Source organism: Colletotrichum truncatum (assembly GCF_014235925.2).
Source record: "Colletotrichum truncatum strain CMES1059 chromosome Unknown Contig_0003, whole genome shotgun sequence".
NCBI lineage: Eukaryota > Fungi > Ascomycota > Sordariomycetes > Glomerellales > Glomerellaceae > Colletotrichum > Colletotrichum truncatum.
In genome coordinates this window covers 1,912,345-1,923,634 of record NW_027222400.1, presented here as the reverse complement: position 1 = coordinate 1,923,634, position 11,290 = coordinate 1,912,345, and the positions used below count along the sequence as shown (strand labels likewise).

The 11,290-nt window shown below is 53.9% G+C and overlaps 3 protein-coding genes across 3 annotated transcripts; all 3 read right to left on the bottom strand.

Moving 5' to 3' along the window:
* Nucleotides 1-93: 93 nt before the first annotated feature.
* CTRU02_205407 (proteasome component PRE2) lies at nucleotides 94-1,034 on the bottom strand (the record flags this gene model as incomplete). Its single annotated transcript, XM_036722703.1, has 2 exons — nucleotides 94-813; nucleotides 894-1,034. The coding sequence occupies 2 exons, from the start codon at nucleotides 1,032-1,034 to the stop codon at nucleotides 94-96; spliced, it is 861 nt and encodes a 286-aa protein (XP_036585600.1).
* An 805-nt stretch (nucleotides 1,035-1,839) lies between these two features.
* Nucleotides 1,840-6,429, bottom strand: CTRU02_205406 (membrane bound c2 domain protein; the record flags this gene model as incomplete). The annotated part of the gene is made up of 3 exons (XM_036722702.1): nucleotides 1,840-3,162; nucleotides 3,212-6,166; nucleotides 6,241-6,429. The coding sequence occupies 3 exons, from the start codon at nucleotides 6,427-6,429 to the stop codon at nucleotides 1,840-1,842; spliced, it is 4,467 nt and encodes a 1,488-aa protein (XP_036585599.1).
* Nucleotides 6,430-9,683: 3,254 nt separating this feature from the next.
* Nucleotides 9,684-10,601, bottom strand: CTRU02_205405 (rare lipoprotein A; the record flags this gene model as incomplete). Its single annotated transcript, XM_036722701.1, has 1 exon — nucleotides 9,684-10,601. The coding sequence occupies one exon, from the start codon at nucleotides 10,599-10,601 to the stop codon at nucleotides 9,684-9,686; it is 918 nt and encodes a 305-aa protein (XP_036585598.1).
* Nucleotides 10,602-11,290: the final 689 nt, after the last annotated feature.

Below are 11,290 nucleotides of genomic sequence, written 5' to 3'. Positions count from 1 at the left end.
GGTGGTGGGCGGGCGCTTCAAATGCATGGGGAGTTCCAAAGGCCATCGCCGTGGCCCCTGCACATCATCATCGTTAATCGTCCGTACCGTTTTCTAGTTCAAGTCGGCCGTAACGTTGGTGAACTCGCCCTTCTCCAGCTTCGTCTTCCAGAATATGGGGTTGGTGTCGTTGAAGCCGTGCTTGACCCAGCCTTCCTCCTTGACGTGGTACAGGTTGATGAAACCACCGGAGTAGGCGTCACGGTGAGTGGCCGCCAGGATACTACGGCTGCCGAGGTCGAGCGCCTCCTGCTCCGTCAAGTCGTAGCGGTATTCGGCGTCCAGAACACCGTAGGCAAAGGTCTGACCACTGCCAACGCAGAAAAGGTTGCCGGCCAGGCGGGTGCCGTCCGAGTCGACGTAGTAGAGCGCGGGACCCTCCTCCTTGGTGACGCCGGCACACATGGTACCCATGCTGAGGCCCATGCCCTTGTAAGAGTAGACGAGGTTGGCGAGAATCTTGGAGGCGGCAGCGACGGAGATGCGGCGCTTGTGGCGAAGCTCATGAAGACGGCACTGCATACCGAGCCAAGCGAGCCAGTACTGGCAATCGGCGGCACCACCGGCCATGGTGCCCAACAGCTTGTCGTTGATCTCAATGACCTTCTTGACCGTTTGCGAGGCGATCCAGTTGCCAGCCGTGGCACGGGAATCGGTGGCGACGATAATGCCACCCTGGAAACGGAAGGCGAGCGTTGTCGTTCCGTGGGCAATCTTGATGGGGCAGTCGGGGTTGGAGCGATCGTCTGTTGCTGCGCGGAGCCAAGAGGAGGGCTGTTATGAGGGGGCGGGGATGTCAGTGTCACCGATTCCTCTGCCATACTAGTATTCGAATTCTGGAGGGGAAAACTCACATGTGCGACAGGGGGCATGGCGAACTTCAACGAAAGAGGCGGCGCCTCACCCATAAGCTCGAGGTCCTCCTGCTCATCATCCCGGAAGGTGTTGTGTTGCTCGAAGGCCGGATGGCTGTACTTGGCCACGAGGCTGTCCATCTCGACGGTCGGACGGTGTGATAAAGAGAGGGTTCGTTTGATTAAGGGTGGGCTTTGTCAGAATCCCCGATTCTCTTCGTTGGTTGGGGTTGTAGTGGTGGAAGGGCTGAGGTGAGGTTGGCGTTGGAATGGACGATGGGGCTCTCTTTGTGGTTAACTTGGGGAGCCAGCTCAGGCAGCTCCATGCTCGCGTCACGGACAGCTTCAGCAGGGAAACTGCGTAGCTGACTGATGCCTTGTTGCCTGATTTGGAATGGCACTTCGTCTGCAAGTACACAGCAAAACGTGCACTGGCCATGATTACCTAATGGATAGCACATCTCTCACGTTCGATGTCCTCCCAACTTCACTTAACATGCGGATTCTTTACAGCATTGTGTAAGCTTTTGTCATCTTCAATATAAATTCACACTGTCTGCAAAGCAATAGTAGGCGCCCTCATATCAAGCCTACATGCCACTTATAACCATCACTTCATAGTGGAAAAAGTGCATACTTTGAACATCTTGATTGCATCCTAGCTACAAGAAATACCATGCTGGGATTATAAGCGCAGGCTAGGCCTTTGCGTGTACTGCCCGCCCGTATTTCGCCACCCACCAACCCAGCTTCCCTAACCCTTCTGACTCCATATGCCCCTAAAATCAAGACGATAGGAAAAATCCATGAGCGGGTGAAGCTGGCCACCCAGCGGCATGGAGGTATCCGAAAGCGATTAAGAGCTTTTTCAACTCAAAGGAGAATGGAGCAACTACAAAACAAATGAAACACCAGAACCAATGCACAAAACAGCTTGGGGATTTGATCAGCTAGGCGTTCCCTCCCTGCTTCGGCTTTCCCTCTTGCCCATGAAGCTACGGCGGACGATCGATTTGGGACTGTCAGGTTCCAGAGAACTGGCAGACGGAATGAAGTTGCTCTTGACGACAACTGTTCCGCTGCCGACTTTGATCTCCTTTTCTGCCCCTGCCCCGCTCTCATCGACGAAGTAAAGAGCTTCGCCCAAGTCATCGTCACTACTGAATGTGTGCTCACCCTTGGCCTCGATCTTGAACTGCGTATCGGCGGTACAAGTGCACTTAAATGTCTCGTTATATCTGAAGAAACCGGTAGCATCCTTGTGGTGCTTGGTCTTTCCAACAGTCTTGGGCTTGGGTGTTAACTGATTAATGACAATGTATAGATCAGTCGACGGGGGATAACCTGTGGCCGAGACCACAGTAAAGGAGGCGGTTCCAGCACCTGGGCTGCCGGGGTTCATACTATGGACGGAAGCCGCACCGTTGCTCTTCGTCCGGGTGTGACCTAGAGTCGAACCATTGGAGGTGCCGGGTCGCGTATCCGGAGATTCACTGCCGTCCGAGGTGGAGAAGCCGGTTGCTCGCTTGAGGCCAAGACCAGGAGTCGGTCCAGATGGGCTGTCACCATTCTCGACGATAGTTGGGATCTCAGGGATCGACGAAGGGCCGTCTGAGTCGTCATCTTTCCGCGAGAACAAGCCACGCTTGAGGAAAGAGGCGCCCTTTCCAACTCCGTGGCCCACTACGCCACCAACCTTGATGGGTGCACCCACCACACCCGTGACAATTCTGCCTGGGGCTGCAAATGTTCCCGAGAAGGTAGATGTGCCTTGACGTGTTCGCGTTACATACGAAGGGCGGAAGAGCATCCTCAATCTCACCGTGCCGGACTTGCCATCCAAAATCAAGCGACTTTCGCTTGGCCTGAATGGATCAAGTTGCTCAAGATTTATGTCAGCAGCTCCAAGGAAATCTGGCTTGTCAGCAAAGTCGTAGTCCCAGACCGTGACCTTGAATTTGGCAGCTGTTCTCGAGGGTACTGGGACCTCAAAGAACTCGTTCCAGGCAGGATGCAGAGTCTTCTTCTGCACCTTGGTCTTGTACACATCTTCGCCGTTGAGCTCAAACTTGCAGTACGGGTCGCTCTTGCCGTTGGAGTCTGCAGAAGGAAGGTCCTGGGCATCCAGGACGTCGACACGAAGAGTTCCCATGTTGTTGATACTCTCACTGGGGTCCAGTTGCATCTTGACAGGAATGTACTTGAGGCTGACCTTGACACTGCTTGGACGGTTTTCCTTGTCCTTCAACTTAAGAGTTGTTGGGTTGTTCTAGTACCAGTCAGTAACTCTTCATCGCCAGATTTGAATAAGTACTTACCAAGCATTGCTTAAGCGTGTCCAGGGTGTTTCCTTGGAGCTTGGCAATGGTATGATCCTTGTCCTTCTGGCTGCCTTCAACCTTGTCGCCCTTCTCGCGAACTTTGAGTGTCAGGCGGGAGAAATCGAGCTCTCGGATGAAACAGTCACCGATCTCTCCAAAGGTGTGCTTCTTGTGCTTGGCTACCGACGACGTGTATGAAGGGAAAGCCATATCATCAACCCACACTTCTAGGTGCGTGTTGTGCTCCGGCATTTCAGCCTCCATCAGGTTGAAGATCAAAAGACCAGACTCATACTTCAACAGTTCCTGAGGGGACAGTCTTATCTTAGGAGGGCCGCTCTCATCCCTGGATTTCCTGGGAAGGGTTGGCGAAACCGGTGTAACTGGAGTCTTTGGTGGGCTAAGCTCGAGCTCGGCGCCACTATCCTTCTTCTCTTCGATAGAGCTGAACTTGCCAGCATTGGCGGACCGAGTCGAGGTCTCAGCCGGCTTCTCAGCAGCTTCAGCTTCCTCTTCCTCTTCGTCGTCAGGGTCGGCAACGTTGAGACAAGGATAGAACGCGACGTTGTAAGTCAGAACACCCTTCGCAATGCCCTTGCCATGCAGTTGCAGACCTCCTTGAATGAGCTTCTTCTCATCGTGGACGTTGTACTCTCCATTCTCTGCCTGCGAGATGTAGTCGCCGGCGAAAACCTCAACCATACCAAGACTGCGGTCTTTGCCCATCTTCTCAGCATCCATAACCTCAAGAGCGAGTCTTTCGCGAGCGGAGTGGACCGGTACGTAGAGAACTTCGTCGAACTCGGGGTCCAGAGTGTTCTTATGGGTAACGGTGCGAGCTTTCTCGATACCTGACAAGAGCACCCTCACATACGGGTCGGACTTTCCAAGGGTCTCGAAGTTGCGAAGATCATTAGCGTGCTTGAAGTGGAAGCGCATGACACCGATAGGAGTGACATAGCCGCCAGTTCCGCCAATGGCACCAGACAAGGCAACAGGCTTCCATTGAGCCATCATCTTGACGCGACCGCTCTGGGCACCGGACAAGTGGAACCACTCCTGCCCCTTTTCCATGCATTCCAGCATGTCCTCAAGCTTGATCTGGTATTTGCCGAGAACCTGATCGCCAGTGAGATCACGGTCGTCCTTGATCGTGACACCAAGCTTGGCGTTCTTCCTGTCGGTAATAAGCATTTCCTTGGAGCCGTTGTCCCAAATAGGGTTGTTCGTCCTCTTGAGCTTCTTGGTGTGGTGAACGTCTCTGCCGTTAAGATGCAGCGTCGCGTAAGGGTTGAGAAGACCGACAAGACTCTTGGTGCCGTCCAAATCCTTCGCCTGCTCCACGGTGAACCGCAGAATACCGGTGTTAGACTCCGGCGGGGGCTCTAGACTACCATCCTCCAGCTTCTTAGGTTCCAAGACGGGGAAGAATCTGACATCGCAGGAGACAAAGCCGCGGGCCTTGCCGTCAGCGATGATTTCCAGTCTCTCGTTCTCGTGTACAGCCAGTTCCTCAACATTCTCCAAGGGGAACGAGGCGACACCGAGTTCCTTGTGCTTTCTAAAGTCATTGTAGTCGAAAACTTGGATGTCGAGAGAGTCATTGAACGAGGTGATGATGATGTAGTGGGTTTCGTTCCAGCGCGGGTTGGAGGTGTCGTTGATGTGCTTCGTGCGGGCAAGTGGTTGTCGACGGTTCAGAGTCAACACAGCGTAAGGATCAGGCGAGCCAGAGAAGTTGTCAGGGTTCTTGAGACCCTGAGCGCCGTGAAGCGTGACAGCGAGCACACCAATAGCTTGGTCGACTGGGGTGCCGGCAAGCATCTTGGCAACTTCAATTGGGAACACGTTAGGCGCGTACATCATGGGCTCCAGGTTGCCGTGAATCTGCTCAAGGATGAAAGATTCAAGACCAGGGATGAAGTTGATATCGAAGCCAAAGGTTTCACCTCCTAGTGGCTTGCAGACATAGTCGATGGTGGGCTTTTCCAAGAAGCACATTTCCACCTTCTCGACGTGGGGGAAAGGGATCTGCAATTTGATCTTGAGCTGCATGATACCGGAGAAGGCCATGTCTTCGACAATGACGTCGAGACCCTTGCTAATCATGGCTTTACCGACTCTGATCTCGAGAACAACCTTGGGATTGACCCTATTCTTGATCTGCTTGAAAGTCATGTCTGTCGTATCATTAGGATTGAAGCTGAACTTCCAATCCATAATAACCGTGTCGTCTCCGGCCTTGGGGTATGTCTTGACGTGTTCCATCCTCGGCGGCTTGGATCCGAGTGTAAAGGTCTTGAGCTTCAAGCTGTCCAAGAAAGCTGGAGTGGCGGAGCTCAAAACCTGGTCAACCGAGTTGACGATGGTTTGAGCCAGGACCGGCTGGTAGATTGGCCAGAACTTGACCATGAACGAGTTGATCCATTCAAGAGACTCGGTCTCCGTCTCAAGTTTCCTCAGGGACACCTCTCGGCTAATGTCATCGCGGAAATTGCGTCGAACGCGACGGATGGAAGTACGGTAGTAGGTTGAACAGACGGCCATGACAATGAAGACCCAGCCAAGACCGCCGCCCAGAACGGCGACCAACCAGGAAGAAATGCAGGCGAAGACAATGATGCCGGCATTGTGGTACCAATCACCATAGAACTTGTCAGGGATGTTGCTCTCGAGCCAAGTGGAGTGGTCGAGAAGGCTAGTGCTCTCGAGAACGTCGTCTTTCGGCCAGCCGAACTGAGGGGCCCAGCCAGTTCTCGTATAAGGTTCCTCGTCATTGCCCTCGGGATCTTCTCCTGTTTGGATGACCTTGCCATCCTTGTCTTTAGTAACTTCGATGACGCCGGCCTTGGTGGGTTCAGGAAGGTCGGTGATGGGTTCATTCGAATCAGGGACGTCAGTCACGATGGAAACACCCTTTGACCGTTGGGAGTGAAAGCCGGGCGGGACAGCCTGTTCAGAAAGAGAAAAAAAAGTGGTCAGCCAAGCTCCGAGGTCCAGCAGCAGGTTGATTCGCAGAAACTCACAGCTGCAGCTTGGGCGCGCTTCTCCTCGGGGCTCGCATCGGGATCGAAGGTGAAAGCCGTAATGCCGGCCTTTTTCGACTCCTCGACAATCTTCTTCTGGGCATCTTCGGCCGAAACGTTGCTCTCAGGGTCCTGGGCAGCCTCAACGACACCTTGGACCTTGAGCTCGTTCTTCTCGAGGGAAGCCATTTCGCCAAACTCTAGGCGCTGCTTCTCGCAGCTGGGTGGGCGAGTTCGAGATCAATTGAGAAGAGACTCAGCTTGCGGTTCCGTGTCGACACATGAAGAGTTCGCGGGTTCGAGAATGGGTGACGTGGACCGGTGGTCTGGTAAAGTTGGGGTTTTGGGGGGGTAGGAAAGGTAGAGAAACAAAATAACAGAGATGGGGAATGGAAACGAGGGTCTCAGGGGAGGGTCTCGGACTAAAAAGAGACGATAGATGCAGATCGGCACAAGAAAGGAAACAGGAGGGAGGGAGTGAATGCAGAGAGGCCGGACTGTGGCTGGTTGACCAGTAGTTGGAGTAGTGCAGGAAACAGTGGGAATGCGGAGGTAAGAACGGAAAGGCGAAAGAAAGACAAGGCGGGAAGCTAACGGGAAGGTAGAGAAAGAAGGGTGCAAGCTAAGGTGGCAGAGAAAGGGAGAAAAGGTGAAGGTTGGATGGAGTTTGGCACAGATACGTCAGGGTCGCTACAGGCCCCGTCGGGTTAGCGGCGACTCCGTGGCGTGGAGGTACACGTAGACGAGGTCTTTTTTTTTTTTTTTAATTCTCTTTCTTTTTTTTTGGTGGTGCAAAAAGAACCTTGGAAAGCTGGCGATCTGTCACAAGCTCGCTCACAAGCTGGACAAATTCCCACCAGCGCAAGCGTAAGTGCAACACCTACGGAGACGGGGCAAGGGGGATTTGGGGGGAGCACCTCTAGCTCCTCAATCTCCCAAGCTTCAGTAGTTGACAGCTAAACCGAAGCAGACTAAGCATGCAAAAGAGCTTGCCCAGATAGTGCTTTCACTTTACAGGTGGAGGAAAAGTAATTGCTGCTCATAGGTAATGTGGCCCATGGCCTTGGCTGCGGTAACGACGTAATCTCTCAGCTAGGGGAGGTACAAGAAAAGCCTCTAACTGGCCACTGGCAGCGGGCGGGGAACCTCCTCCAGCACTACAGGGCAGCACCCCCCTGGTCGCACCAGACCATCGGGATTGGCTGACGGAGCTGGCTTACAGGGGTAATCAGCTTAGGTTGGGTGGCCTCCCGGAAAGGTTGCACTTGGAATGGAAGCAATAGTGGTTCCAGACCAAGCGGGGAGAGGCTTAAAGCAGGACAGGTTCCAGTTGGGTTGGCTTCAATCAGGGTTTGGGGGAGCCGAATTTCCAGCTTGGGTCCTTGGTGAATTTGCAGCTGCATGCCATTGCGACTTTATCCTTGCTGGCCTTTCAGAGTTTCTTAAGTACCTATCTTACTGATGGACACCTGTGTACCTATTCGGCTGTGTTCTTACACGACAGCGTAAAAGTGCAACATCATCCTCCTCGGTCATCGCCGCTACGTCTCCGCATCGGCTTTTTGCAGTCCCATGTTCAGCTGTTTTTTCAATGAAGCGATACGTATCTCGGGCACTTTTGGCGCCAGGACGATGATTGAGGGTTCTCACATGGGACATGCTACTGCAAGGCATCCTGTTGTTTACAACTTACCATCTCATCTCGGACACTCCCTCCCTCTCTCTCTCTCTCCCACAGACGAAGTCTATATAGCATCGCCTCAGTAAGCAAATACCGGTTTTAGTTTTTATTCTTCCACTACAAAGGTACGGCACAGCCAGAGGACGCGCATACCCGCAAGGCAGCAAGACCAGATGACCAAAACTCCGACTCTCTGTGCTCGATTGCCTGCAGTGCCCCCCTCTCCTCTTGTGTGATACGCAAATTCGCGCCAGCCGGAAATGCTGAGGCAGGCAAGACGCATCGCCGAGCCCAAGCACAGATGTTCAACCACCAGAGTTGGCGCCTACGCAGTGGGTTCAACCCCTCTTGCCCCTCCTCTTGCTCACTTTTCCCGGACAAGGGCTTGCGCTCTGTCTTCGCGCCTGCGGCTGGACGGGGCCAAGGTCCTGGCAGCGTTTGCGACCCCGAAACCTGGATAGCTTACCTTACCTTATCCCAGGCCACCCTGTCCAACGGTTGCCCAAGCCGCCAACCACGTTGGTCGAATCACATCGATCCTGACTAGCAAATCCTTGCCGCGCATCCTTCTTCGATCGGACCACCGCAAGCCAAACTCTGCTCGAAGGCTGATGGGTCTCTAGCCACACTCAATAGCTATGGTGTGCTAGTGGTGCGTTCAGGTAAGTGCCACTTTCGATCTGGAAGAGTTGTAATTTCGGACTCTGCCCATGTCTCTCATGATGATACAGAGCAGCTGTGGCAACACTCTTAAGCTTTCACATATCGTTACTCGGTTCACTTGTGAACCCGCAACGGCCGTCTTGAGAAAGAAATTGCCATGGCAGCAGAATCCAGCTCACTTGGTTGTGGCGTACAGTCTCACCGTTTGACCAACCAAACCCATTCCAGCAAGCTCTAACCACGCCTGGGCCAACACCGTCGTCGACGTCATCACCAGTATCTGTGTCAAAGCAGCCTTCGACTGAGACATCCATCGCTGCCGTCTTGGCAATGCCCAGCCACCAGCGTTCCTATTGAAGAATGCCTCCTGGCACGTTGCAACCCGCCGGCCACTTGCAGCAAAACAATCCCAGTGGTCGCTGAGCTGCCCGCCGATGACCAACTGTTGACCCCGATTACTTTGATCCAGTTCAAAGTGCCTCGGTTCGTCGCCCTGGCTGCCCCGATAAGCACCCTCCGATCGACAGCACAAGACATCCTTCTATCTTCAACACGTTGTATCAAGCGCATCACTAGCTCATGGACAGGCAGGCCAACAGACAATTACCAAAATGAAACACCAATCCGATCCAACGGGGTGCCCTTTTATTGAATTCCAGAAAATATGCCTTCGGTTATCGGCTCAATTGGGATCTTTTGAAATGAAGTATTGCTACATTGTTTGCGCAAGTCACGCAAACTAAGGCGAGAGCTGTGATCTGGCACAGAAACCACCAATTGCCAGGACCATTCCATTCCTAGACCCAAAATGAACCATATTTTTCCCAAGCCTACAAGTCGTAGGAACCGCAACCCCTCGTCGGACAAAAAGATAACGCCAGTCATCATGAGGGTTTCAGAAGAGAATAGAGAAGAGAAGAAGGATCGATGCTCTCGACCAGGGCAGATGCTCGACAGTAGCAGTTCTGCCCCATGGCTCACAACGGAGCCATTAGAGATGACCCGTGACAAGTAATGGAAAGCAGCAATCACGAAACTGAGTTTCTAAATGCCTCCCATGCCTGGTCAGGGCTGGCGCTGGGCCACCCAAGCTCACGGCTTAGAAGTTGGAGGACGCCAGGTGTTCCGAATCGGCCTGAATGCTGACGTTCTTGGCAGTCGTCGTCTTTCCAGACTCGCTCGTCACCTTAACATCGACGGTGTTGGTACCGAAACCGCTGGGGTTCTCAAAGAAGTTGTACTCCTTGCGCGTCGTCTGCTGCCAAGTTGCTCCTCCGTCGGTGCTGACCTCGAGGGACTTGACGGGCTCGTTGTGGTTGAGGACTTGCATGGAGAACCAGTACGGCGAGGTGCCCGACTTGTTGTGCAACTTGATGGGCGAAGTGATGCCGCACTCAACGAACTCGTAGGAAGTCGAGATAATACCATCGGAGATGGTGCCGATCTGGGCGAAGGCCTCCTGGAAGAGATCGAGATGGGCCTCATCACACTCGGGGCACTGGTCAACGATCATGGCGGTGATGCTCTTGCCGTTAGGGCCCGTGACCTTGACGCAAGCACCGCACTTGGAGGCTGAATCCCAGGCTTGGCCAGAAAAGGCGGTTCCAAACAAGCCGGAGGGGATGGTGTAAGTGGAAAAGGAGCACATGCCGCCGGAGGTGTTACCGCCGTAAAAGGTGGACTTGCCCTGCTTGACACCACCGTTGCCGATGGGTGCCGTGGAAGCAACCGGAGCGCTAGGAGCACTCGACGACGCCGCTTGAGCGGCCTGAGAGCTCGCTGCGGGCGGGTTCTCCACGGCGGGAGGCTGGGAGGGCTCGGAGGGCTGAGACGATTCGGAGGTCTCGACGGGGGCCGGCTGAACGACAGAAGTCGGCAGAACGGGGGACAAGGTCGTGCGGCCGGGGTAGACGGTGTAGGTAACGGTCGTCGTGATACGGCTACGGGGCGGGCAGGACTTCTTGGCGAAGACCATGTTGGCGGCCGAGGCGGCCAGCAAGAGAGCGTGATACTTCATTGTGTCGAAGGTTGGTTGGACTTGAAAATGATTGTTACGGTGAGTTCCTGACCAAGGAGGAACTGCTAATCAAACTCGGTGAGAAACGAAGATGAGATCGTTTCTGTAAGTGCAATGAGGGAACAGCAGTTGGCAACAAAAGGAGTGACAGTTCCAGACCAGAGACCAGCGTGGATGAGGAAGAGGTTCGAGAGGGACAGACACAACAAGCGTACAACGAGAACTACCACACACTCCTACTCGGGCAAGGAGGGCGGAAGGCACCTTTATTTTATTAATATTACTGCCTTCCTGCAGCCAAACAGAAGAGGGAGGAACAACAACGCCACTAGCAATGAGTGAGTTAATTTTCCACTGCGCCGTCATCACACATGCACTCCTCATCCTCGTCCTCCCATCGAGCCAGCCAGCATGCAGGTAGGAACGCAAAATAGGGCCTTTGCCAAATCCACTCCCGGCGCCGCGGTGCGGTTGCAGGCATGCTTGCTGCGCGTGGCGAGAGCGTGGCTCCATCGTCATCTAAAATCGACGGGGGTTTGAAACGAGATTCCAGCGGGGGTGGACATCACGCACCAAACAAACTCGACGGGCTAGAACATTCACTCCAGAAGAGGAAAAAAAGAAAAAGGAAACCAAAGCAAGTGGACGGACACAGGAGCCGCCCCCCCTTCTCCGAAAAGCCCCTCTCT